This window comes from Heterodontus francisci, chromosome 6 (genome assembly GCF_036365525.1).
Source record: "Heterodontus francisci isolate sHetFra1 chromosome 6, sHetFra1.hap1, whole genome shotgun sequence".
Classification (NCBI taxonomy): Eukaryota; Metazoa; Chordata; class Chondrichthyes; order Heterodontiformes; family Heterodontidae; genus Heterodontus; species Heterodontus francisci.
The window spans coordinates 24965272-24989355 of NC_090376.1; the positions used below are offsets into that span (position 1 = coordinate 24965272).

Consider the following 24084-nt stretch of genomic DNA (forward strand, 5'->3'; position numbering starts at 1 on the left):
CATCTACAAGGAACAACTCAGGAGTGTGGTGGAATACTCTCCACTTGCCTAGATGGGTGCATCTGCAACAACGCTCAAGAAGCTTGACACGATCCAGAACAAAGCAGCCTGCTTGATTGGCCCCCCATTCACAAACATTCACTCCCTCCACCACCGACGCACAGTGACAGCAGTGTGTACCATCTACAAGATGCACTGCAGCAACGCACCAAGGCTGCTTAGACAGCACCTTGCAAATGTGCGATCTCTACCACCTAGACAGAACAAGGGCAGATGCACGGGAACACCACCACCTGCAAGTTCCCCTCCAAGCCACAAACCATCCTGACTTGGAACTATATCGCCTTTCCTTTACTGTCGCTGGGTCAAAATCCTGGAACTCCCTAACAGCACTGTGGGTGTACCTACCCACACGGACTGCAGCCGTTCAAGAAGGCGGCTCACCACCATCTTCTCAAGGGCAATTAGGGATAGGCAATAAATGTTGGCCTAGCCAGCAACGCCCTCATCCCATGAATGAATTTTTTTTAAATTGTTAGCAGCACAAAAGGAGCCATTTAGTCCATTGTCACAATCCCATTAATTGGCTGCAAATGGAGCAGCATAAAATCACAATCTACATCTTGTTTATGCTCTTGTTCTAATGACTTTCTTGTTCAAAAACTCAACCCACTTATCCTAGAAAATTAATAAGTTGAGAAGGTAACTGTTCATACTAAAGTTGAAAGCTGCACTAGCAGTTCCTCCATGGAATTCCCTCCCTAACCTCTCTATGTCTCCACTTTTACTTTATGATGCTCCTTAAAACCTACCTCTGGCTAAGCTTCTGGTCACCTATCTTAATGTATCCTTCTTTCACTCAATGTCCATTTTATTTGTCTTCTGCTCCTGTGAAGCGCCATGAAATGTTTTACTACGTTACAGGAGTTATAAAAATGCAAGTTGTGTAGTTAGTGTTTTGCTGAACCCTACCTTCACCCACTGAGCCAGTGGGTAAAGTTAGCATGCAATGTTTCTAGTCTGAGCTGAGATAGTTGATCTTGCAGTAAAAGCTCTACAATTTTCTCTGGGAAGGAAGAGAAATTCAGTCAAGTTTTCTGCTCCTTCTCACTATCTATTCACAATTCTTGCTGGAGTGCAAGTATAGAAATTGGGCAATTGTGGATCAGATTTGGTTGTGATGCCATCATGAGCAATAGTCTGCCAATACTCAATATCTGCACTCATACATTAAGAGTAACAGCTTGGACGAGATTCAAGAGGACACCTAGGGCTCACTGAATCCTACTCTATGCCTTCAGGAGAAAATTAGAAGGGCAGGGGGAGAAAAGAAAGAAATGTAAGAAACATTCTAGTAAATTAGTAAGAAACAGGGAAGGTAACTTGCCACCAAAAAGCAAAGAAGGAATATGCACACTTGAAAATCTACTGATGCTTGTGTTCAACTTTCTTTTTGCTGGTGCTATTAAGCCCACTATTTCAGAGCAGACATCATGAGCTGCTTAACCTTCTCAATATCACATTTTGTCATAATAAAAGCTTGATTTTGTTTTTGCAGTAGGTTAAGCGTATCCACGATCATCATCCCTCTGGTCACTGATCCTTGTAACTCCACGCTTACTCCATATCGTATATATTCAGTAACAACACTCTCATCAATAGCAGCCGCCATTGCAAAAGAATCACAGGACAGAAAGCCAGATCCAAAATACAGCTCTCTATTGCCTTGCTTGCCCTTAGAAAATTTTTCAGTGTGTGCAGTTATCTTCTTCATGAAGCAAGCTTTCTGAGTGCCTTGATTTACCCACTCCTTAAAAAACTCCTGTAATGGACAAAGGGAAATGTTATCAACTAACTTTGAGCAACTTCCAAGTCATCTCATATTCCATTCAATTCAAAACCAAAAAATAAGCTTTCAAAGATTAAAATCCTTTGTAACACATGGAACTCCTCATCATAAGAGTGAAGATCTTAATATGTTGACAGCTTTCCTTGTAGTTACGAGGTGAATTGTGCCACTAGCTTTACATGTACAGTAGCTATGAGAAAGCAAAAACACTAATGATGTGGAAAATACAGATTTACAATATTACCCTGGTGATTATTGGGTTCATTTTACTCATGACAACCCAGACAATTAATTAATATAAGTCATGGCCCTCTACATTTGTGAAATGATTCAAACAACTTGTAACTACAAGTGTAGTAATGGGACAGATACTTAAAGGGAAAAAATTACAGTGCTATGGGAAATGAACAAAAAAGTGGGATTATTTGGATAGCTCTACCAAAGAGCCAGCACAGACACAATGGGCTGAATGGCCTCCTTCTGTGCTATATCATTTCTATGATTCTAAGAAGGGAAGCAGAGACAGTGGTAATGAAATACAGCCATATAGTTCCACCATTGCTTGCGCTACAGAAGTCCCGAATGCAGGAAATGTCGGACGAAATACTTCTGACCTCTTCCGGCACAGCCCGCGCTGCATGCCCTGACTATCAGATTGCTAGCGTGAACGTGCTTTGCGCCTGCCCGAAGTTTGCAGTGGGTGGATGATGACATCAAACAGTCTCTAAAGCTGACTTGGTACATGATCTGCCATTTTGGTCCACGCGCATCCAGTTAACACTCTCTCTTTAGCACTTCCAGCTGAATAGTCATTCAGCTTCATGAGGAACAACCCTCACCTCCCCCCCCCAACTAGGGCTATTTAAAGGGCTAACCATCCAACTTCCAGGTGAAGTGCTTTTGACTTTTGTTGTATTATTGGAGAAATATTGCAAACCTTTTGGATTTTCAAGAGTGTGGTGCTGGTCAGCAGATTAGTTGGCCTTTCCAGAGCAAGTCTGTTTAATTAATGGGGGCAACAGTTGCAGCCCCTCTTAAGCTGCAGCATGATTTGGAAATGGAGCACAGCAGACCGGGGAGGCAGTATGCAGAGGGATGAGGAGGAGGCCTCTCTCTAGGAGGTCCTACACACCAATGGTCTTTTGGGAACACTTCTCTAACTTCCACCTCAGCCAGGAGCAGTGTCTGAGGTGCCTGCATTTCACCAACGAGGTGGTCACTGAACTGTGCCACCTTCTACAACCCAGCCTGCAGCCTTACGGCAGGGTGAGGATGGCGCTGCCAGTGGCAGTGACAAGTCACAAAATTCCTCTGACCTCCCTGTCAGGGTGCAGGAACACTCCCTTCCAAAACCAGTAAGTCACCAAGAACACATCATAGTACTTCTACAAACTTTGCAAGAGCAAAAGTAAGTGAAAATCACCTTAGCTGCAAGTTGGATACCTGGCCCTTTAAATAGCGCTAGTGGACGCTTCCCCCTGCATGTTCAGCTGTGTGACCTGCGTGGCCCCAAGAGTGTGGTCAAATCAGCATGATTTAATGTCATTAATGTCAAGATGTGCCCAGTGTGCAAGTTTCTGGCATTTGCATGGCACACTCACATTACCGCCCTTCCCAGCATAGTATGCCATGCTTGCCATGCCGGAAGTGGCCAGAATCACTGCACCTGCCATTTTGAAGGCCTCTAGCTTCCATAGCGGCAGCTCTGGGGGCACTACAGAGCCAAAATTTGCAGCCCTTTACTCCCCTCCTGATACAAATTTTACCATTTGCTTGAATTCTTGTATACTACCTAACAGCACATTGAAACATAGCAATTCATTATTAAGATCCCAGCATCAGTCTGCTGCAGTTGCTTGTTGTGGCAGCTTTAAATTGCTTTACTTTTTTACAGCAGGCAGATAAACAAAGATCAGGAGGGGAAGCCAATCTATTTTTAAGCCTCCAAAGCAGAGCACAATCTTACTTTCACCTGATATCCACCTCATGTTCAGGATAAATTTATTTTCTAAATCAGTACTTGCGCTCGGACACCATTTTAAAAAAGTGACAAATAGCGTAGAAATTGCAGCTGCTGATATTAGCGCACTAATGATTACCATGTTCCTATATTCTTTCATGTGCTTTTCCAACGCAAACATTTTTTATGGGTAATGCCTTCTTTAAAGCAAAGCAATGTCTTATGAATGCATCTACTAATACCATCAATAGCAATTTCGAGCCTATAATTTTTAAAAACCCATCAATAATCTTCAGCTTTAAGATGACATCCATTACAATTTGCTCATTTTTTTTCTCCAGTTAATGCAACAGACATAATCCACATATGTGACAAAAGAAGTGTACATTTATTCACTGGTCTTGATTTTGTGTTTAAATGTATTTTCTACAGCTTACCCAAGGCAGTGCCTGACGAAGACAATATTCCCAAGTTGCGATGTAGATCGGACATGCAAAGTGATTCAAGACAATATAAGCTGCTTCTGGATCTGCTGCAAAGTTAAACTCAGAACATATTGTCACATTCCCCCTGCCTGAAAAAGATAAAACCTTCAAATAAAATTCATTCCATCACAACTTTAAAATCTTAATCTAGTCACCTTTAGCAGTGGTGAAAATATTTAGTATCTATATGAAACTATCTATATTGGATGGAATTGTCAACTGTCCAACATTCTAAACCATGTGTGTATTTTAAGCAATCAAACATATAATGATACCCATTTTCAGAAATTCTGAATATGTTTCCATGGGAAACCTTGGTGCAATATTTGTGAAAAATACTACTGCTGTGTTCAACCTAACTTTCAAGGGTTTCAATTCACAGATCAACAGGGCAAGAATAATTATTCTGGTGATCACTCATATTCATTGCTGCTGCATTAAGAGGTCCTGCCCTTGGTTAAAGGACAGAATTCAGAGGAGCTGTTCTGTTTAAATCATGTAAGACAACCCACTAATGTGGGAAAGTCTAATGTGTTCATTGTTTTCTGTCCTTACAAAAAGACAGGTTGTAGTGATTGAAACGAATGGCTGTGAAATAATGCAGCATATTGATTTGTGTCAAGCCTCTTCTTTCCAAGTGTGTTCTCAGTCCGATTTCGGAGATTGAAGAAGTACATGTGAAAGACATGACTGTCTTATTTGGGTACCTTTGCTACACTTGGTTCATGCTGTCGTACAAACAGGTGTAGGGCATGACAAATTTGTAACACCTACTATATGCATTGAATATAGTTACTCCAGATTTAGTTTACTAACCCAGGAAATTGCTGTCTGGTCAGCATGATTGTTTTGTTCAAAGAAGTTTCTGAGCCATTAGATACAGTTGGGAGGGAGTGGTCATAGAAGTCCTCAATATTGACTCCAGACCCCATGAAGTCTCATGGCATCAAGTCAAGCATGGGCAAGGAAATGCCCTGCTGATTACCACGTACCGCCCTCCCTAGCTGATGAATCAGTACTCCTTCATGTTGAACACCACTTGGAAGAAATACTGAGGGTAGCAAGAGCACAGAATGTACTCTAGGTGGGGATCAATGTTCAACGCCAAAATTGGCTTGGCAGCACCACTACTGACCGAGCTGGCCGAGCCTGTGAGAGGTGATGAGAGAACCTACTTGTCCTCACCAATCTACCTGTTGCATCAACTAAATTTCCAAATTTGCTGATGACACAAAACTAAGCGGGAATGTAAGTTGTGAGCAGGATGCAAGGAGACTTCAAGGGGACCTGGACAAGCTAATTGAATGGGCAAAAACATGGCAGATGGAATATAATGTGAATAAGTGTGAAGTTATCCAATTTGGTAGAAAAAAACAGAAAAACAGTATTTCTTAAATGGTGACAGGTTGGGAAGTGTTGATATCCAAAGGGACCAGGGTGTCCTTGTTCATGTGTCACTATAAAAGCTAGCATGCAGGTGCAGTAATCAATAAGGCAAATGATATGTTGCCCTTCATCGCAAGGGGTTTTGAGTACCGGAGTAAAGAAATCTTGCTGCAATTGTACAGAGCCTTGGTGAGACCGCACCTAGAGTGCTGTGTACAGTTTTGGTCTCCTCATCTAAGGAAGGATATACTTGCCATAGAGGGAGTACAAAAGAGGTTCACCATACTTATCCCTGGTATGGCGGGATTGTCTTATGAGGAGAGATATGAGGGAACTGGGTCTGTATTCCCTAGCGTTTCGAAGAATGAAACTTACAAATTCTTACGTGGCGTGACAGAGTGGATGTAGATAGGATGTTTCCCCAGGCGGGTTAGTCTAGAACCAGGGGACATAGTCTCAGAATAAAGGGGTAGGCCATTTAAAACTGAGATGAGGAGAAATTTCTTCACTCAGAAGTTGGTGAATCTTTGGAATTCTCTATCCCAGAGGGCTGTGGAAGCTCAATCATTGAGCATGTTCAGGACAGAAATTGATAGATATCTGGATACAACTGACAATAAGGGATATGGGGATAGTACAGGAAAGTGGCATTGAGGTAGATGATCAGCCATGATCTAATTGAATGGTGGCACAGGCTCGATGGGCTGAACGGCCTACTTATGCTCCTATGTTCCTATGCAGATGCACCTGCTTACGACAGTATTGGTAAGAGTGAGCCGCAGTGGAGGCTTGCTACCTGACCCGAACCCGAAGGGACCTGACGACATGTGTCGGGGTCGGGTCGAGTCGGGCTCATCTTCAGGGTCTGGCTTTCGGGCTCGGGTCAGGTCGGGCCAAGTCCAGGTTGGGTCGGGTCAGGTTGGACACACACGGTAAGTGGTCTGCTGGTAAGTATTGAAATTAAAAAACTTACCTGAGCTGGGAGTCCGGGACGAAACTGAGTCTGCGTAGTGAACGAGTGACATCACTATGACATCTTTGCGCATGCGCTGCAGCTTCGTGGAGCTTCCCAGTCGGAAGGTAAGTAAAGGGATGGTCGGGTTGGGTCGAGTCAAGTCGGGCAGGTTTGGGTCAGTTCGTACTCAGGCAAAATCAAAGGGGCTCGGGCTGGGTCGGGCTTGGGACCGCTATGGTTCAGGTCGGTTCTTTTTTCCCGACCTGAGCAGGCCTCTAAGTCACAATACCGTCTTCACACTGAGGACTCCCTCCATCATATGGTGTGGCGCTACCACTGTACTAAATGAGATCTAGCAGCTTAAAACTCAGCATCCATGAGGCGCTGTGGGCCATCAGCAGCAGCAGAATTGTATTCAACCACAAACTGTAACCTCATTGCCCAGCTTATCCCTCACTCTACCATTACCATCAAGCCAGGGAGAAGTGTAGGACAGCATGCCAGAAGCAGCACCAGGCATACTTAAAAATAAGATGCCAATCTGGCAATGCTACTTACATGTTGGACAGTGGAATCAACATGGTGTAGACAGAACTAAGCGATCCCACAACCAACGGATCATATCAAAGCTCTGCAGTCCTGCCATATCCTATTGTAAGTGGTGGTGGACAATTAAACAACAGTAGTAGGAGGCTACACAAACATCCCCATCCTCAATGATGGGGAGCCCAGCACAACAGTGCAAACAACAAGGCTGAAGCATTTGCAACTATCTTCAGTCAGAAATGCCAAGTGGATGATCCTTCTTTGCCTCCTCCTGAGGTCCCCAGCATCACAGATGCCAGACTTCAGCAATTCGATTCACTTCACGTGATATCAAGAAATGGTTCAATGCACTGGAAAGGCTAAGGGCACTGACAACATCCTGGCTGCACACTGAAGACCTGTGCTCCAGAACTAGTTGCGCCCCTAGCCAAGCTGTTCTAGTACAGTTGCAACATTGGCATCTACCTGACAATGTAGAAAATTGTCCAGGTATGTCCTGCCCACAAAAAGCAGGACAAATCCAATCCAGCCAATTGCCATTCCATCATATACTCTCAATCATCAGCAAAGTGATGGGGCCGTCGACAGTGCTATCAAGCAGCATTTACTCAGCAATAACTTGCTCATTGATGCTCAGTTTGGGGTCTGCAACAGCCACTCAGCTTCAGGCCTCATTACAGCCTTGGTCCAAACATGAACAGAAGAGCTGTATTTCAGAAGTGAGGTGAGAGTGACTGCCCTTGACATCAAGGCAGCATTTGACTGAGTGTGACATCAGGAGCCCTAGTAAAATTAAAGTCAATGGAAATCTGTCCACTGGTTGGAGTCATTCCTAGCACAAAGGAAGATGATTATGATTGTTAGAGGCTAATCATCTCAACCCCAGGACATTGCTGCAGGCATTCCTCAGGGTTGTCTCCTCGGCTCAAGCATCTTTAGCTGCTCCAACATGAGGTCAGAAGTGGGGATGTTCGCTGATGATTGCACAGTGTTCAGTACCATTTGCAACTTCTCAGATACTGAAGCAGTTCATGTCCACCTGCAGCAAGACCTGGACAACGTTCAGGCTTGGGCCAATAAGTGGCAAGTAACGTTTGCACCTCACAAATGCCAGGCAATGACCATCTCCAACAGGAGAGAATCTAACCATCTCCTCTTGATATTCAATGTATTATCATCGCTGAATCCCCACCATCAACATCCTAGGGGTTACCATTGACCAGAAACTGTACTGGACTTGCTGTGTAAATACTGTAGCTACAAGAGCAGGTCAGAGGCTGGGAATTCTGCAGCGAGTAATTCATATCCCGACTCCTGAAAGCCTGTCCACCATCTACAAGGCACAAGTCAGGATGGAATACTGTCCACTTCCCTGGATCAGTGCAGCTCCGACAACACTCATGAAGCTCTACACCATCCAGGACAAAGCAGACTGCAAGATTGGCACCCCATCCACCACAGTAAACATTTGTTCCCTCTATCAGTGGCAGCAGTGTGTATCATCTACAAGATGCACTGCAGCTGTTTGCCAAGCCTCCTTGGACAGCACATTCTAAACCCATGACCTCTGCCACCTAAAAGGACAAGGGCAGCAGATGCATGGGAACACCACCATTTGCAAGTTCCCCTCCAAGTCACTCCATTCTGAGTTGGAGCTATATCACCATTCTTGCACTTGCTGGGTCAAAATTAGTTTTAGTTTTAGAGATACAGCACTGAAACAGGCCCTTCGGCCCACCGAGTCTGTGCCGACCATCAACCACCCATTTATTCTAATCCCACACTAATTCCATATTCCTACTACATCCCCACCTGTCCCTATATTTCCCTACCACCTACCTACACTAGGGGCAATTTATAATGGCCAATTAACCTATCAACCTGCAAGTCTTTTGGCTTGTGGGAGGAAACCGGAGCACCCGGAGAAAACCCACGCAGACACAGGGAGAACTTGCAAACTCCACACAGGCAGTACCCAGAATTGAACCCGGGTCGCTGGAGCTGTGAGGCTGCGGTGCTAACCACTGCGCCACTGTGCTGCCCATCCTGGAACTACTTACCTCACAGCATCGTGGGTGTACCTACACCTCATGGATTGCAGCAGTTCAAGCAGGTGGCTCACCACCACCTTCTCAAGGGCAATTAGGGATGGGTAATAAATGCTGGCCTTGCCAGTAACACACATCCCATGAATGAATAAAAAAAAATTAAGTTTGGTTGGACAAATGGGATGCAGGTAAAGCTGAATATGTATTATTGTAAAATAATTAGGGAACTGGAAAACTTTGTACACAACAGAGATATGGGGCAGAATTTTATTGAAATAGATCCATTCACAGTGAGTGGGGTAGGAGCAGGGGTCTGGCATTGGGTCGTGAACCTGTTTGTTTCAGCAGCAGGCTTTCCAATGGCATTATAACTCAGCCACAGCATTAGCATCCCGTTCCGCTTTCCCTACCAATCACAGAGTGTGGGCGTGATGACAAACCACACTCTGTCAAAGGAAGGATTTTTAAAGTTAAAGGGACCCCAGAGGGGTCAGAGTGGTTGAATTCTACGTTGCTTCCTGCCACTTCAGCGACCACAGGAATGAGATGTGGAAAGGCTTCCCCTGGGTCTCTGACTCTTCCCTGGAAATCCTGCTCTGGGATCATAAGAAATAGGAGATTCGGCTCCTTGAGAAGTCCCCTGGACCTGATGGCTGATCTGATTGTGGCCTTAACTCCACTTTCTGCCAGCCCCCATACCCCTTGACTCCCTTGTAGATCAAAAATCTGTCTAATTCAGCCTTGAATATATTCAATAGCCCAGCCTCCACCGCTCTCTGGAGAGGAGAATTCCAAAGATTGACGAACCTCTGAGAGAAGAAATTCACCTCATCTCTGTCTTAAAAGGCAGACCCCTTATTTTGAAATTGTGCCCCACAAGGGGAAACATGCTCTCACCATCTTGTCAAGCCCCCTCAGAATCTTATACGTTTCAATAAGATCAACTCTCATTCTTCTAAACTCCAATGAATATAGACCCAAACTGCTCAACCTTTCCTCATAAGACAACCCCTTCATCCCAGGAATCAGCCTAGTAAACGTTCTCTGAACTGCTTCCAATGCAAGTATATCTCTCCTTAAGTAAGGAGATCAAAATTGTACACAGTACTCTAGTTGCAGTCTCATCAATGCCCTGTCCAGTTGTAGCAAGACTTCCCTATTTTTATACTCCATCCTCCTTGCCATAAATTCCAACATTCCATTTGCCTTCCTAATTATTTGCTGTATCTGCATACTAACTTTTTGTGATTCGTGTACAAGGTCACGCTGGTCCCTCTGTACTGTCGCATGCTGATGTCTCTATGTAAATAATACTGTTTTTCTATGCTTCCTGCCAAAGTGGGCAACCTCACATTTTCCCAAATGATACTCCATCTTCCAAATTTTTGCCCACTCACTTAACCTATCACTATATCCTTGCAGACACTTTGTGTTCTCACAACTTGCTTTCCTACCTATCTTTGTATTGTCCGCAAATTTGGCTCCAATACACTCGGTCCCTTCATCCAAGTCATTAATGTAGATTGTAAATAGTTGAGATTCCAGCTCTGATCCCTGTGGCACTCCACTAGTTATAGTTTGCGAACCTGAAAATTATCCATTTATCCCGACTCTGTTTCCTGTTAGTTAGCCAATCCTTTCTCTGTGCTGATATATTAGTCCCAGCACCATAAGCTCTTATGTTTTACAGTAACCTTTTATGTGGCATCTTATTGAATGCCTTTTGGAAATCCAAATACACTACATCTACTGTTCCCCTTTATCCACCCTGCTTGTTACATCCTCAAAGAACTCTAATAAATTTGTCAAACATGATTTTCCTTTCATAAAACCATGTTGACTCTGCCTGATTACATTATGATTTTCTAAATGTCCTGCTACTTCTTCCTTCATAATGGATTCCACCATTTTCCCAGTGACAGACATTAGACTAACTGGTTTATAGTTTCCTGCTTTCTGTCTCCCTCCTTTCTTGAATAGAGGTGTTGCATTTACGGGTTTCCAAACCACTGGGAATTTTCCAGAATCTAAGGAATTTTGGAAGATCACAACTAATGCATCCACTATCTCTGCACCCACTTCTTTTCAGATCTTAGGATGCAGGCCATCAAGTCCAGGGGATTTGTCAGCCTTTAGTCCTATTAGTTTTCCTAGTACTTTTTCTCTAGTGGTAGTGATTGTTTTAAGTTCCTCCCTCCCTTTTGCATCTTGATTTTCTAGTATTCTTGGGATGCTTGTTGTGTCTTCTACTTGAAGATAGATACAAAATATTTGTTCAAAGTCTCTGCCATTTCCTTGTTTCCCATTGTTAATTCCTCAGTCTTATCTTCTAAGGCTGACCCTTACTTTAGCTACTCTGTTCCTTTTTATATATTTCTAGAAGCTTTTACTGTCTGTTTTTATATTTCTTGCTAGCTTGCTCTCATATTCTAATTTCTCCCTCTTTATTTTTTAGTCATCCTCTGCTGGTTTCTAAAATTTTCCCAATCTTCTGGCCTAACATTAATATTTGGAGCATTATATGCCTTTTCTTTCAATTTGATACGACGCTTAACTTCCTTAGTTAGCCACAGATGATGCATTCTTCTCATAGAGTCTATCTGCATGGACTATATCTTTATTAAAAGTTATGAATTATCTCCTTAAATATCTGCCACTTCTTCTCTACTGTCTTACTTTTTAATTTATTTTCGCAGTCTACTTTAGCCATCTCTGTCTTCATACCCTTGTAATTGCCTTCATTTAAGTTTAAGACATTAGGTTCAAACTCAAACTTTTCACTCTCAAACTGAATGTGAAATTCAATCATGTTATGATCACTCTTGCCTAAAGGATCCTTTACCATGAGGTTATTTATTAATTCTGTCTCATTACACATTACCAGTTTGAAAATAGCCTGCACTTGACTACACTTCCTCACACTCTGTTTCCTGTAAGGCCTCCATCCTCTTCTCCCAGTTTCTTGGTCTCCGACGTATCTGCTCTGATGATGCAACCTTCCACAACAGTGCTTCTGACATGTCTTTCTTTCTCCTCAACCAAGGAATTTCCCCCACTGTGGTTTACAGGGCCCTCAACCATGTCTGACGCATTTACCGCACTTCTGCCCATACCCCTTCCCCTCCCTCCCAGAACCACGACAGGGTTCCCCTTGTCCTCACTTTCCGCCTCACCAGCCTCCATATCCAAAGGATCATGCTCTGCCATTTCCGCCACCTCCAGCATGATGCCACCACCAAACACATGTTCCCTTCCCCATCAGCATTCCAAAGGGATCATTCTCTCTGCAACACCCTCGCCCCCTTCCCATGGCACCTTCCCATGCAATCCCAGGAGGTGTAATACTTGCACTTTTACCTCCTCACCATCCAAGACCCCAAACACTTCTTTCAGGTGAAGCAGCGATTTACTTGTACTTCCTTCAATTTAGTATACTGTATTCACTGCTCAAAACTGCTCTGCCTCTACATTGGGGAGACTAAACGCAGATTGGGTGACCTCTTTGCAGAACTCCTCCGTTCAGTCTGAAAGCATGATCCCGAGCTTCCGGTTGCGCCATTTCAACACACCACCCTGCTCTCATGCCCACATATCTGTCCTTGGACTGCTGCAGTGCTTCAGTGAACGTCAACGCAAGCTCAAGGAGCATCACCTCATCTTTCGATTAGGCACTCCATAGCCTTGCGGACTCAACATTGAGTTCAAACAATTTCGGAACATGCCTGGCCTTTTTTTTATTTTTCATTTCTTTTTCAAGTATTTTACTTTATTTTATTTTTTAACCATGTGTCTGTTTTTCACGTGCTTTTGGACAGAGCTGTTCATTATTCTGCCATTAACACTCTCTTTGAGTAATGCTTTGTCTTTAACTGGAACTATTAACATGCTCTTTGCCTTTGTCCCATGACATCTTTCTTATTTAATCTCTCCTGCCCTCTGCCCTATCACACACCTTCCCTTTTGTTCTCTTCTGCACCACCTTTGCTAGTTCTTATCTCCACCCAAACCCTGATTCTACATCTTGATCTTCTGTGCCAAGATAATTTCTCACGACTGCACTGGTCTCATCCTTTATTAACAAAGCTACCTCAGCTCATTTTCTTCTCTTCTTATCCTTCCGAAATGTCTAATAGCCTTGAATATTTAGTTCCCAGCCTTGGTCACCTTGCATCTATGTCTCAGTAATGGCTATCATATCATACATTGGTCCCAGTGACGTTCAGGTGAAGGCCATCCAAATGGTACTGCTCCCTCTTTCCCCAGTACTGTGCCAGTGCCAAAATCCATTTCTCCCACACCAATCGTTTAGCCACACATTCAACTCTGATCTTATTTAACTTATGTCAATTTGCTCATGATTTAGGTAGTAATCCAGAGATTATTACCTTTATGGTTCTGCTTTTTAATTTAGCCCCTAGCTGCTCTTACTCCCTCAGCAGAACCTCATTCTTAGTCCTACCTATGTCTTTGGTACCCACATGGACTGCGACAACTGGATCCGCCCCCCACCCCCACTCCAAGTTCCTCTCCAGCCCCAAGGAGATGTCCTTAACTCTGGCACTTGGCAGGTAACACAGCCTTTGGAACTCACACTCTCAGCTGCAGAGAACAGTATCTAGCCCCCTAACTATACTGTCCCCTACTACAACTACATTCCTTTTTACGCCCCTCACTTGAATGGCCCCCTGTACCATGGTGCTGTGGTCAGTTTGCTCATCCTCCCTGCAGTCCCTACTCTCGTCCAGACAAGCTGCAGGAACCTCAAACCTGTTATACAAGTACAAGGGCTGCGGCTCCACCATTGCTGCCTAGCGTAAGGGGGTGTGAATGCCTCCTGGAACAAAGTGGCCAGGTAACTTTCCCCCGCCCTGATGCATCACAGTGTCCAAAACTCAGACCCCAGCTCATTAACTCTGGGTTGAAGTTCCTTGAGCTCCATACACTTATGCAGATGTGATTGCTGTGGATCACATTGGTGTCCACCAGCTCCCACGTGCTCCAACTGCAACACATCACCTGCCCTGCCATGTTTATTGTGTTTTATTTAACTAATTAGGGATCTGAGGGACTGAAGTGAAGTGCTGTTTCCCACAGTCAGGAGGGAGACCAGCCTCTCAAACCAAGCAGGTAAGGATGGAAGTGGCCAAGGAGTGAGTAGCCAAAGTGTGGTCTCTCGAACCTGATACAATGCCCCAAGATGTTCAATGCTTTAATAGGACAGGAAAGGTGAGTGGTATCCCACTTTCAGATGTCAACCCCCATTCTCTGACTTCCCCAGCATTCTCCTGCACAGCACTCCTCAGACCAACACACCTTGCAGCTCCACTGATTCCTCTCTCTCCAGGAAGCCTCTCATTCCCATCTGAACAGCTGACATCCACACTTATACTCATCTTTGACATCCCGCACTTATTCTTCACAATCACCCTCCACAACTGTTGTCATTCCCTCCTCTCCAGACAATCTATTTCTCACAGTCATAACTCTATTTTCTCTTGTTGCAGAAGAGAGCGCACGCTCCAGGGAGAGGCAGAGAACCGGAGGTTGCCCTCCATTGAGTACCACCGTGACAGCCACTGGCAGGTGTCTGCCCACTTGGTATAGACAGTGAAGGAGGCCTTGCTCCAGGAGGCTGCAGATGCCAGCAATGACCTACCATGAAAGCCTGAGCCTCATGAGGCACTAGTGCTCAGATATGTTGAGAAAACTGATTCTCTGGCTGTATATCCTGTGTTGGGGTATCGCCTCCTTCAAGCTGGAGCTCTGTGTCCATCCTCACTGTCCTGTGGAATGGCATGTAGCAGCGGAGAAGGCAGCTGGTGCATTCTGCTGCTGCTGCTGCTGTTAGTATTGCTGCTGATGTTCCCTTTGTTCCTCATCAGAGGCCCAAGGTTGAGCTGCATAAGCTGGTCCCATGCTGCAGTGAAGGCTGACAGCAGTGAAGTTCAGATCAAAGTGAGTGAAGTCCAAGATAGGTGAAATAAGTTCCAAAAATTTGGAAATCATCTCTGAAGCAGTGAAATCAGGCTCTCAGAACAAGTGCTATGAGTACAAGCCTTTCACCTAGGCTGATCAGTAGCTAGGCAATTTCACTGTTTAAAAGCTTTCAAGCCTGAATGGCTTCCTGCTGTTTGCTTGCTTTGTTGACACTGCTGAATTCCACACAGCTTGGGAAACCTGTGTGCTGGCTGTTAAAGATGAATCCTGGGTTAAATGCACAATTAATTGATTATTTAAATATTTAAATTACTTATCCAACAGATCCATGGGGGTTTCCCACTTTCTTCCAAACTTGCCTCAGTAAAACCCAGAAGTGGGCGAGATAAAATCGGATTTCTGACCCGCCGGTACTCTTCTTGACTTTAACCACCCACCCCTCCAGCCCCCATGCTCGCTTCCAAATCGCAAACCCCAACCCCCCCCACCACGCCCTTGGCAGTTAAAATTATGCCCAAGGAATCAGTTGCATACAGTGAGATAAACTTTCTAAATTTCTAATCTAGAGAATATTATTTTCAGAGTTTCCCTAATAACTCATTGGATAATATACACATGACACACTTCTGAGCCATAAAGTCCAGGAAGCTATCAGCTTTGATCCCTGTTTGCTCCAGTCAGTTAACATCAGCCAATCAGGCACTTTTTGTAGGACAGGGGAAGAAAAGTCCATCACAACTTGATTATATCGTAAGTACATGAAATGAATATCAGGTGAGAACTGGATCAGGTTCAGGTGTGAAGCCCCCATGGTTGAAGAGAATGACACAAACAAGGTATATGACATACTTTCCATGTTTCCTCCCATGATGTACAAATGTCTTAACTTCGATGGAAAAGTGGGATCCATTTTAAATGCCAGGGCAACATTGGTCAGGGGACCAATAGCCACAAGAGAGACCTGTAGGATAATAAACAAGTGCTTATCACAGTGTCTGCGATATGTTAAAGTTACAGTAGGCTTGTAAAATATAACAGATACTATTTGCATTCTTTTTCAATTTTACACATGCATTTATACTAAGAATTAGTTTTTATATTTTGATTTGTTGCATCAGTAGTTCAAATACCATCCTGATGTTCAAATATGCTTGTTCTTATTAAACAAGCTTGAGCTATCCTCACTAGATGCAACTCTGTGCAAAATCTGACATCACCAATCAAAACACAAAAAGTATAGGCCATATTGGTAGCCAATCCTTGAATAGCTAGATGTGAAGGGCAATATGTTTGTTATGCCAGTATGAGTATCCATTTTAAAGTTCCCACCTAAAGATATTTTTATGGTAAATAAAGAGCAATTAGCTCGTCTGGTAGGGGAGTCAAGAACAAGTAGGGCAAAACCAAATTAGAGCGAGGCTGTTCAGTGGTGATGTCAGAAGGCACATCTTTAGAACAAAGAAAATTACAGCACAGGAACAGGCCCTTCGGCCCTCCAAGCCTGCGCCGATCCAGATCCTCTATCTAAACCTGTCGCCTATTTTCTAAGGGTCTGTATCTCTTTGCTTCATGCCCATTCATGTATCTGTCTAGATACATCTTAAAAGACGTTATCGTGCCCGCGTCTACCACCTCCGCTGGCAATGCGTTCCAGGCACCCACCACCCTCTGCGTAAAGAACTTTCCACGCATATCCCCCCTAAACTTTTCCCCTCTCACTTTGAACTCGTGACCCCTCGTAATTGAATCCCCCACTCTGGGAAAAAGCTTCTTGCTATCCACCCTGTCTATACCTCTCATGATTTTATACACCTCAATCAGGTCCCCCCTCAACCTCCGTCTTTCTAATGAAAATAATGCTAATCTACTCAACCTCTCTTCATAGCTAGCACCCTCCATACCAGGCAACATCCTGGTGAACCTCATCTGCACCCTCTCCAAAGCATCTACATCCTTTTGGTAATGTGGCGACCAGAACTGCACGCAGTATTCCAAATGTTGTCGAACCAAAGTCTTATACAACTGACCTGCCAACTCTTGTACTCAATACCCCGTCCGATGAAGGAAAGCATGCCGTATGCCTTCTTGACCACTCTATTGACCTGCGTTGCCACCTTCAGGGAACAATGGACCTGAACACCCAAATCTCTCTGTACATCAATTTTCCCCAGAACTTTTCCATTTACTGTATAGTTCACTCTTGAATTGGATCTTCCAAAATGCATCACCTCGCATTTGCCCTGATTGAACTCCATCTGCCATTTCTCTGCCCAACTCTCCAATCTCTCTATATTCTGCTGTATTCTCTGACAGTCCCCTTCACTATCTGCTACTCCACCAATCTTAGTGTCGTCTGCAAACTTGCTAATCAGACCACCTATACTTTCCTCCAAATCATTTATGTATATCACAAACAACAGTGGTCCCAGCACGGATCCGTGTGGAACACCACTGGTCACACGTCTCCATTTTGAGAAACTCCCTTCCACTGCTACTCTCTGTCTCCTGTTGCCCAGCCAGTTCTTTATCCATCTAGCTAGTACACCTTGGACCCCATGCAACTTCACTTTCTCCATCAGCCTACCATGGGGAACCTTATCAAACGCCTTACTGAAGTCCATGTATATGACATCTACAGCCCTTCCCTCATCAATCAACTTCGTCACTTCCTCAAAGAATTCTATTAAATTGGTGAGACATGACCTTCCCTGCACAAAACCATGTTGCCTATCACTGATAAGCCCATTTTCTTCCAAATGGGAATAGATCCTATCCCTCAGTATCTTCTCCAGCAGCTTCCCTACCACTGACGTCAGGCTCACCGGTCTATAACTACCTGGATTATCCCTGCTACCCTTCTTAAACAAGGGGACAACATTAGCAATTCTCCAGTCCTCCGGGACCTCACCCATGTTTAATGATGCTGCAAAGATATCTGTTGAGGCCCCAGCTATTTCCTCTCTCGCTTCCCTCAGTAACCTGGGATAGATCCCATCTGGACCTGGGGACTTGTCCACCTTAATGCCTTTTAGAATACCCAACACTTCCTCCCTCCTTATGCCGACTTGTCCTAGAGTAATCAAACATCTATCCTTAACCTCAACATTCGTCATTCTCCTCGGTGAATACCGATGCAAAGTACTCGTTTAGAATCTCACCCATTTTCTCTGACTCCATGCATAACTTTCCTCCTTTGTCCTTGAGTGGGCCAATCCTTTCTCTAGTTACCCTCTTGCTCCTTATATATGAATAAAAGGCTTTGGGATTTTCCTTAACCCTGTTTTCTAAAGATATTTCATGACCCCTTTTAGCCCTCTTAATTCCTCGTTTCAGATTGCTCCTACATTCCCGATATTCTTTCAAAGCTTCGTCTTTCTTCAGCTGCCTTGACCTTATGTATGCTTCCTTTTTCCTCTTAGCTAGTCTCTCAATTTCACCTGTCATCCATGGTTCCCTAATCTTGCCATTTCTATCCCTCATTTTCACAGGAACATGTCTCTCCTGCACGCTAATCAACCTCTCTTTAAAAGCCTCCCACATATCAAATGTGGATTTACCTTCAAACAGCTGCTCCCAATCTACATTCCCCAGCTCCTGCCGAATTTTGGTATAGTTGGCCTTCCCCCAATTTAGCACTCTTCCTTTAGGACCACTCTCGTCTTTGTCCATGAGTATTCTAAAACTTACGGAATTGTGATCACTATTCCCAAAGTAGTCCCCTACTGAAACTTCAAACACCTGGCCGGGCTCATTCCCCAACACCAGGTCCAGTATGGCCCCTTCCCGAGTTGGACTATTTACATACTGCTCTAGAAAACCCTCCTGGATGCTCCTTACAAATTCTGCTCCATCTAGACCTCTAACACTAAGTGAATCCCAGTCAATGTTGGGAAAATTAAAATCTCCTATCACCACCACCCTGTTGCTCCTACATCTTTACATAAAGTGTAGTGGAAATCTGGAAATTTCTACCCTAAAAATATGCTGAGAGAAGGTCATTTGAAAACTTCAAACTGAGATGGTAAATTTTTGTTAGTTAGGGTTATTAAGGGTTACAGAACCAAGGTTATACATATAAGCCATAATCTAATTGAATGGAGAAACAGGCTCATGGGGCTGAATGGCTGACTCCTGTTCCTATGTTCCACTGACCACTAGAATTTTATTTCCTGAAACTCACATCTCACCTGACCAGGATGTTCAGTGGCTATCCTTATCATGGCATTCACTGCGTGTTCAGCTTGTAGATATTCCAACCCTGGAGCTTTAGCGTCTGGAACATCACCCAGACCATCCTTTCCATGGTAATGATCAGCATTTAGCTGATCTTCAAGGAGAGAGGTACCTGCACCTCGGTACACAGGTATCTGCAATTATAAGGATAAAAAATCTTTAACAGTCCTATGGGACTGAACTACAGTTGTTGCTACATGTCATGACAGTGTGTAAACACATGGGCTCTGAAATTCATCGAGGCTCTAGTCTACCACCAGACATGCCACAGGGCAGAATTTCTGGCCACCAGTCTGGCTTGATGCTGACCTCACCCTAAATCCTAGGTATGAGGTCACTTACATAGAAGAGGTGGGTGACCATACCCTTTTTCGCACTGCCTGGGCATCTGCCCTTCCAGGGCCCTTACTGTTATTTAGGTGAGAGGAGGTAATGGGCCATTAAAAAAATCTCCATTTTCATGGTATTGCCTTCCTAAAGGCAATCATTCACTCAGGGATCAACCGGTAGTGGTAAACTAATATTGGACCCCATCTTCGCATTATGGAGACATTCTTGACGTAGACCACAGGAAAGGTAGAACTGTTGAAAGTTTTAATGGGGTGCATTATCCCACCAGTCCCACATCTTTTAGTGAGGCCAGGATGGGCGGGGATGAGCACAAGAAGCACCCGCCTCACCCAACAGAATTTCTGACCATCAGTTCCTGGTCCCACATCAAATTCTGACCTCTCCCTTGCCTCTCCTCCCTGTACCCTCCCATGACATCCACTCTGGTTCTGCCTTCCGAGGCCCAGGAATGTTGGGGCCTTTAATTTTTTTACGTGATAACGCATCGGGTGGCTGTTTTATATGCGCCTTGCAGCTGCTCGCAGGTCAGGGAAAACAAATGGAAAGAAGGCAACAAGTTCATGCATTAAGGTGAGCCTTTATTTGACTCTCTATGAATGGACATCAGGGTGGCTGACAACAGGACATTATGAGGCTGTCTCTTGGCTCCTTTGCACGTTGCACAATGCGTCAGGCCTCCTGTGCAGAGTCTTCACCGTCCATTGTTGCTTGTCCCTCTTCCTCCTCTGCATCCTCCTCATCGTTGGATTTGTTGCTCAGGCATCTCATCATCATGTAAGGCCTCCCCCCTCTGCAGTACTAGATTGTGTAGAGCAGAGCAGAACACCACAATACACAATACCCTCACGCGGGCATACTGCAGGACTCCACCAGATCGATCAAGGCAATGGAATTTCATCTTCAGCAGCCTAATGGCTTGCTCGATGGTCGCTCGGGTACAGCCGTGGCAATTGCTGTACCTCTCCGCTGCATTGCGAGGGTTCCTCACAGGCTTCAGCGGCCATGTCTTCAATGGGTAGCCCTTGTTGCTGAGAATCCATCCCTGAAGGCGAGCGGGGAGGCCTGAAAAGCTGTAACACCTGGGACTGTTGAAGTATATAAGCATCATGGCTGCTTCCCGGGAAGTGGGCACTCACCTGCTGGAAATGCTTTTGGTTGAACGTTGATTAAATGGAAGCCCTTCCTGTTGATGAAAGCAGCTGGCTGGTCCGTGGGAACTTTGATAGCCACATGCGTGCAATCTATCACACCTTGCACCCAGTGAAATCACAATGGCTCTGAATCTGATGGCCCTATCAGCCTGTCAGAGTTGTTCCGATAGTGCACATAGTCACCGGCCCTCTTGAACAGGACATTACTCACCTTCTTGATGCAGAGGTGGGCTGCTGCCTGAGAGACCCCACATATGTTACTGGCGGAAAGATCCAGAAACGTAGAAGTTTAGTGCAATGATGATCTTCAGGGCCACTTGCAAAGGGTAACCCCCAAATCCAAGAGGTCACAAATTGTCCTGCAGCAGGGTGCATAAGTCGGTGACAGCCTCCCTGGAGAGCCATAGTTTTTGCTGACAATGTGCTCTGACATTTGGAGGTAGCTGATCCGAGACTGGTACACCCTGTGGCACTGGGGGCCATCCATGGAATGGCTGGCTGCTGCTGCTCTCATTGTGGAGCTTCACAGACAGGCCCAGAAGCCTGTTGTTCCTTCCTCCATTGGTGACGCCGCATCATGGGGGTCACGCCATAGGGGTCCAGAAATACTGGGTGTATGAGACCCATGCCAGGTGACCTGTGGGCCTGCAGAATGCTGTCGATGCAGAGACGACCCTGCCTTAACAACTGAGGTTCTGACAATTCTTTCGGCGGAGTCGCTGACGGACCTCAGAGCCCAACCTTGATGATGGCCCACCCTCTTCCAGCAGTGTGAGCGACCAAACACATTACACAGCAGTCTGTCAACCCTATACTACGCCGCACCATAACCCACAATGAACCCCTTTGCACAGTCCCTGAGACCCCAGACACCCTTGCAGAACCTCCAAGACCCTGCACCCCCTTGCAGCGCCCCCGAGACCCCAACTCTCTTGCAGTGACCCCAGACTCCCTTGCAGAGCGCAAAGCAACACAATCCCATAATGGCCTCCGAACCCCCCTCTTCCCCTATGGAACAATGCTCAAAGCTGCCTACCCGTCATGGCAATGTGGCCTCTCACCTTGATGCCGTCAGGTTTTAACAGGCATGAACCCGAAGGCATGTGAGTACCACCCGCCATTCACAAAATTGAGGACCAATCATTAAATTGGAATTAATTACATTTAAATGCTTTTAAATGAGCATTCCAGCAATTTAAAATAGCTTCCCGTCGCTTTGGGGCAGCAATACCTCCATGGTGCTTCCCCACCACGGACAATATCCAGAACCAATGTCACGATGCTGGATTTCTGGGCAGATGGATCCCCAGCGATTCTCTGTCCCTCCACCCCACCTTCAATGCCCACATTAAATTCAGAAATGAGTGCATTTATCTTGTTACACAAAGTAAGAGGAGCAATTCTTCCTCCTTTGTACTGAATCTTTAATTTTACACATCTGATCATTCAAAACATTTTACAAAACTGTAATGCAGTTCAAACTGAACCAAGGACTTTGTTAAAGGGCAGTTCATAAGGGTAGTCAAGAATTAGAAAGAAACTTGATGGCTTGCAAATATTTCAAGTTAAAAAAGCAAATGTAATTCACACAGCTGTTTCACTGTGTATGAATTTCAAGTACATAATTTAACATGTCTGCATTTGATTGGCCCAATAAGATGTTGCTATTTCCCTTAGTAATATAAAGCACACTGTACTTTACCCATAATTTTCATCACGCACCTCTTTCCTCTGGCAAATGTTTAGTACTCGAAGCACATTTTTGCACACATTTTCAATTTTAGTATTTCCATGAGTACATGTTATACCCAGGATCTGCACATTCGGAGCTGCAAGAGCCATCATCATCGCTTGGGCATCATCCACACCACAGTCGAGATCTAACAGCAACAGCTTCTTTGCCATCTTAAAATCTATGGCCGAAAAATAAGTAAGATTGAGTTTAAAACAGTACCTTTGGTCTGACATTCTGGAGTTAATTCTTCTGGTTGTGCTGAACACTGGTGGATGTCTGTAGGCAACTGTAAGGCTAATGAACGGTGACTGCAAAATCTGGGCCACTATATGAATGCGAAGTTGATGTTGTAGTTTCATATTACTCGTCCCTACCGTTCCTGATTAACTGAACAACAATGAGGCAGAATGTATTTTCTCACTCCTAGCTCCTACGTCCCAGTGTTTTGTGGACTTATACTGTCAGTTTTCCAACCCCCACTGATAGATACTATTTCTGTACTGCGATTTGCTAATATGTACAATTTTCCTGTTTTTAAAATCAAGATTTCACTGCAAAAATTATCAAAAATTGCATGAAGCAATGTAAACAAGAATTTCAGAACCAAATATCTCAATGTAAACCAACAGGGTAAGGTTGGGGAATGTGTCACTTTCATCTTTTTCTGATCATTTACAGCTCTCAGGCTGGTCTGCAACAATAATCTTGACCATAACAAGTGGTATATATTTGTCTTGCATGGAAGTTAAAAATAGGCAATTGCAAATTAGCTGCCTATTTTAAACTCCGCTGGATTTTCTCTTCAAAAGTGACTAAAACAGTTTGTAGCATACCTGGAGTTGGCAGCCGCAGAGATCGCTGAAGAATCCTGAGTAAACGCATTTCTTGATGGAATCATTCAAGCATTAAGTCTCTAGTTTACATATTTAAGGGAGCTAACATCCGTTTTTGGCACCCCAGGAAGGGACCCTAAATTTAGCAGAGGGACCAACGAATGCTCAGATTGCATGCACACTATTCCACTGATAAATTTCTATGCTTTACATCCCTGTGAAGCCCCACTGTCAATTTCCTGCATCTGCTCTTCCAGCACAGCACAGACCAGCCCAGATACCAGGAATTTGAGCCACCTGAGTCCCTGATTTTACCCACTATGGGTGGGCAGGAGCTCAGCAATCGGATTGCTTCATCCAACAGCCTATTTCCAATCTTCCTAGATGTCAGTTTATCTCTGCTATTTTACATCACATTGTAAATATTCAAAGCCAAGGTAATTATTCCAAAATTATGGGTTGTTTAACAGTCAGGCATCCACACTGCATACTACGTACTTGGTAGAGAAGGTTGTAAAGTTGGTGAGTCCAAGCACCAAGTATCAATTGAAAGTGTTTTGTTGTTTTTTTGTCTCCTTAGAAATCAGATATGCTTAACTTTTGACATTGCTCAAT

The 24084-nt window shown here is 44.4% G+C and overlaps 1 protein-coding gene and 1 long non-coding RNA gene across 2 annotated transcripts in view; one reads left to right on the forward strand and one right to left on the reverse strand.

Annotated features, from left to right (window-relative positions):
• The window catches only part of LOC137370924 (uncharacterized), a 52500-nt gene extending 47704 nt beyond the window's left edge, over positions 1 to 4796 (forward strand). Inside the window, exon 3 of the long non-coding RNA XR_010975139.1 lies at positions 4242 to 4796. This is a non-coding gene — a long non-coding RNA (uncharacterized lncRNA). The remainder of the gene's footprint in view (positions 1 to 4241) is intronic.
• LOC137370923 (nucleoside hydrolase-like) lies at positions 1475 to 22833 on the reverse strand. Its single transcript, XM_068032793.1, has 5 exons — positions 22624 to 22833; positions 19354 to 19533; positions 16016 to 16127; positions 4247 to 4383; positions 1475 to 1822 (listed from the first exon to the last, which is right to left on the reverse strand). Exons 1-5 carry the CDS (start codon positions 22804 to 22806, stop codon positions 1475 to 1477), a joined length of 960 nt encoding a protein of 319 aa, XP_067888894.1. The 5' UTR covers positions 22807 to 22833.
• Between the last annotated feature and the right edge of the window lie 1251 nt (positions 22834 to 24084).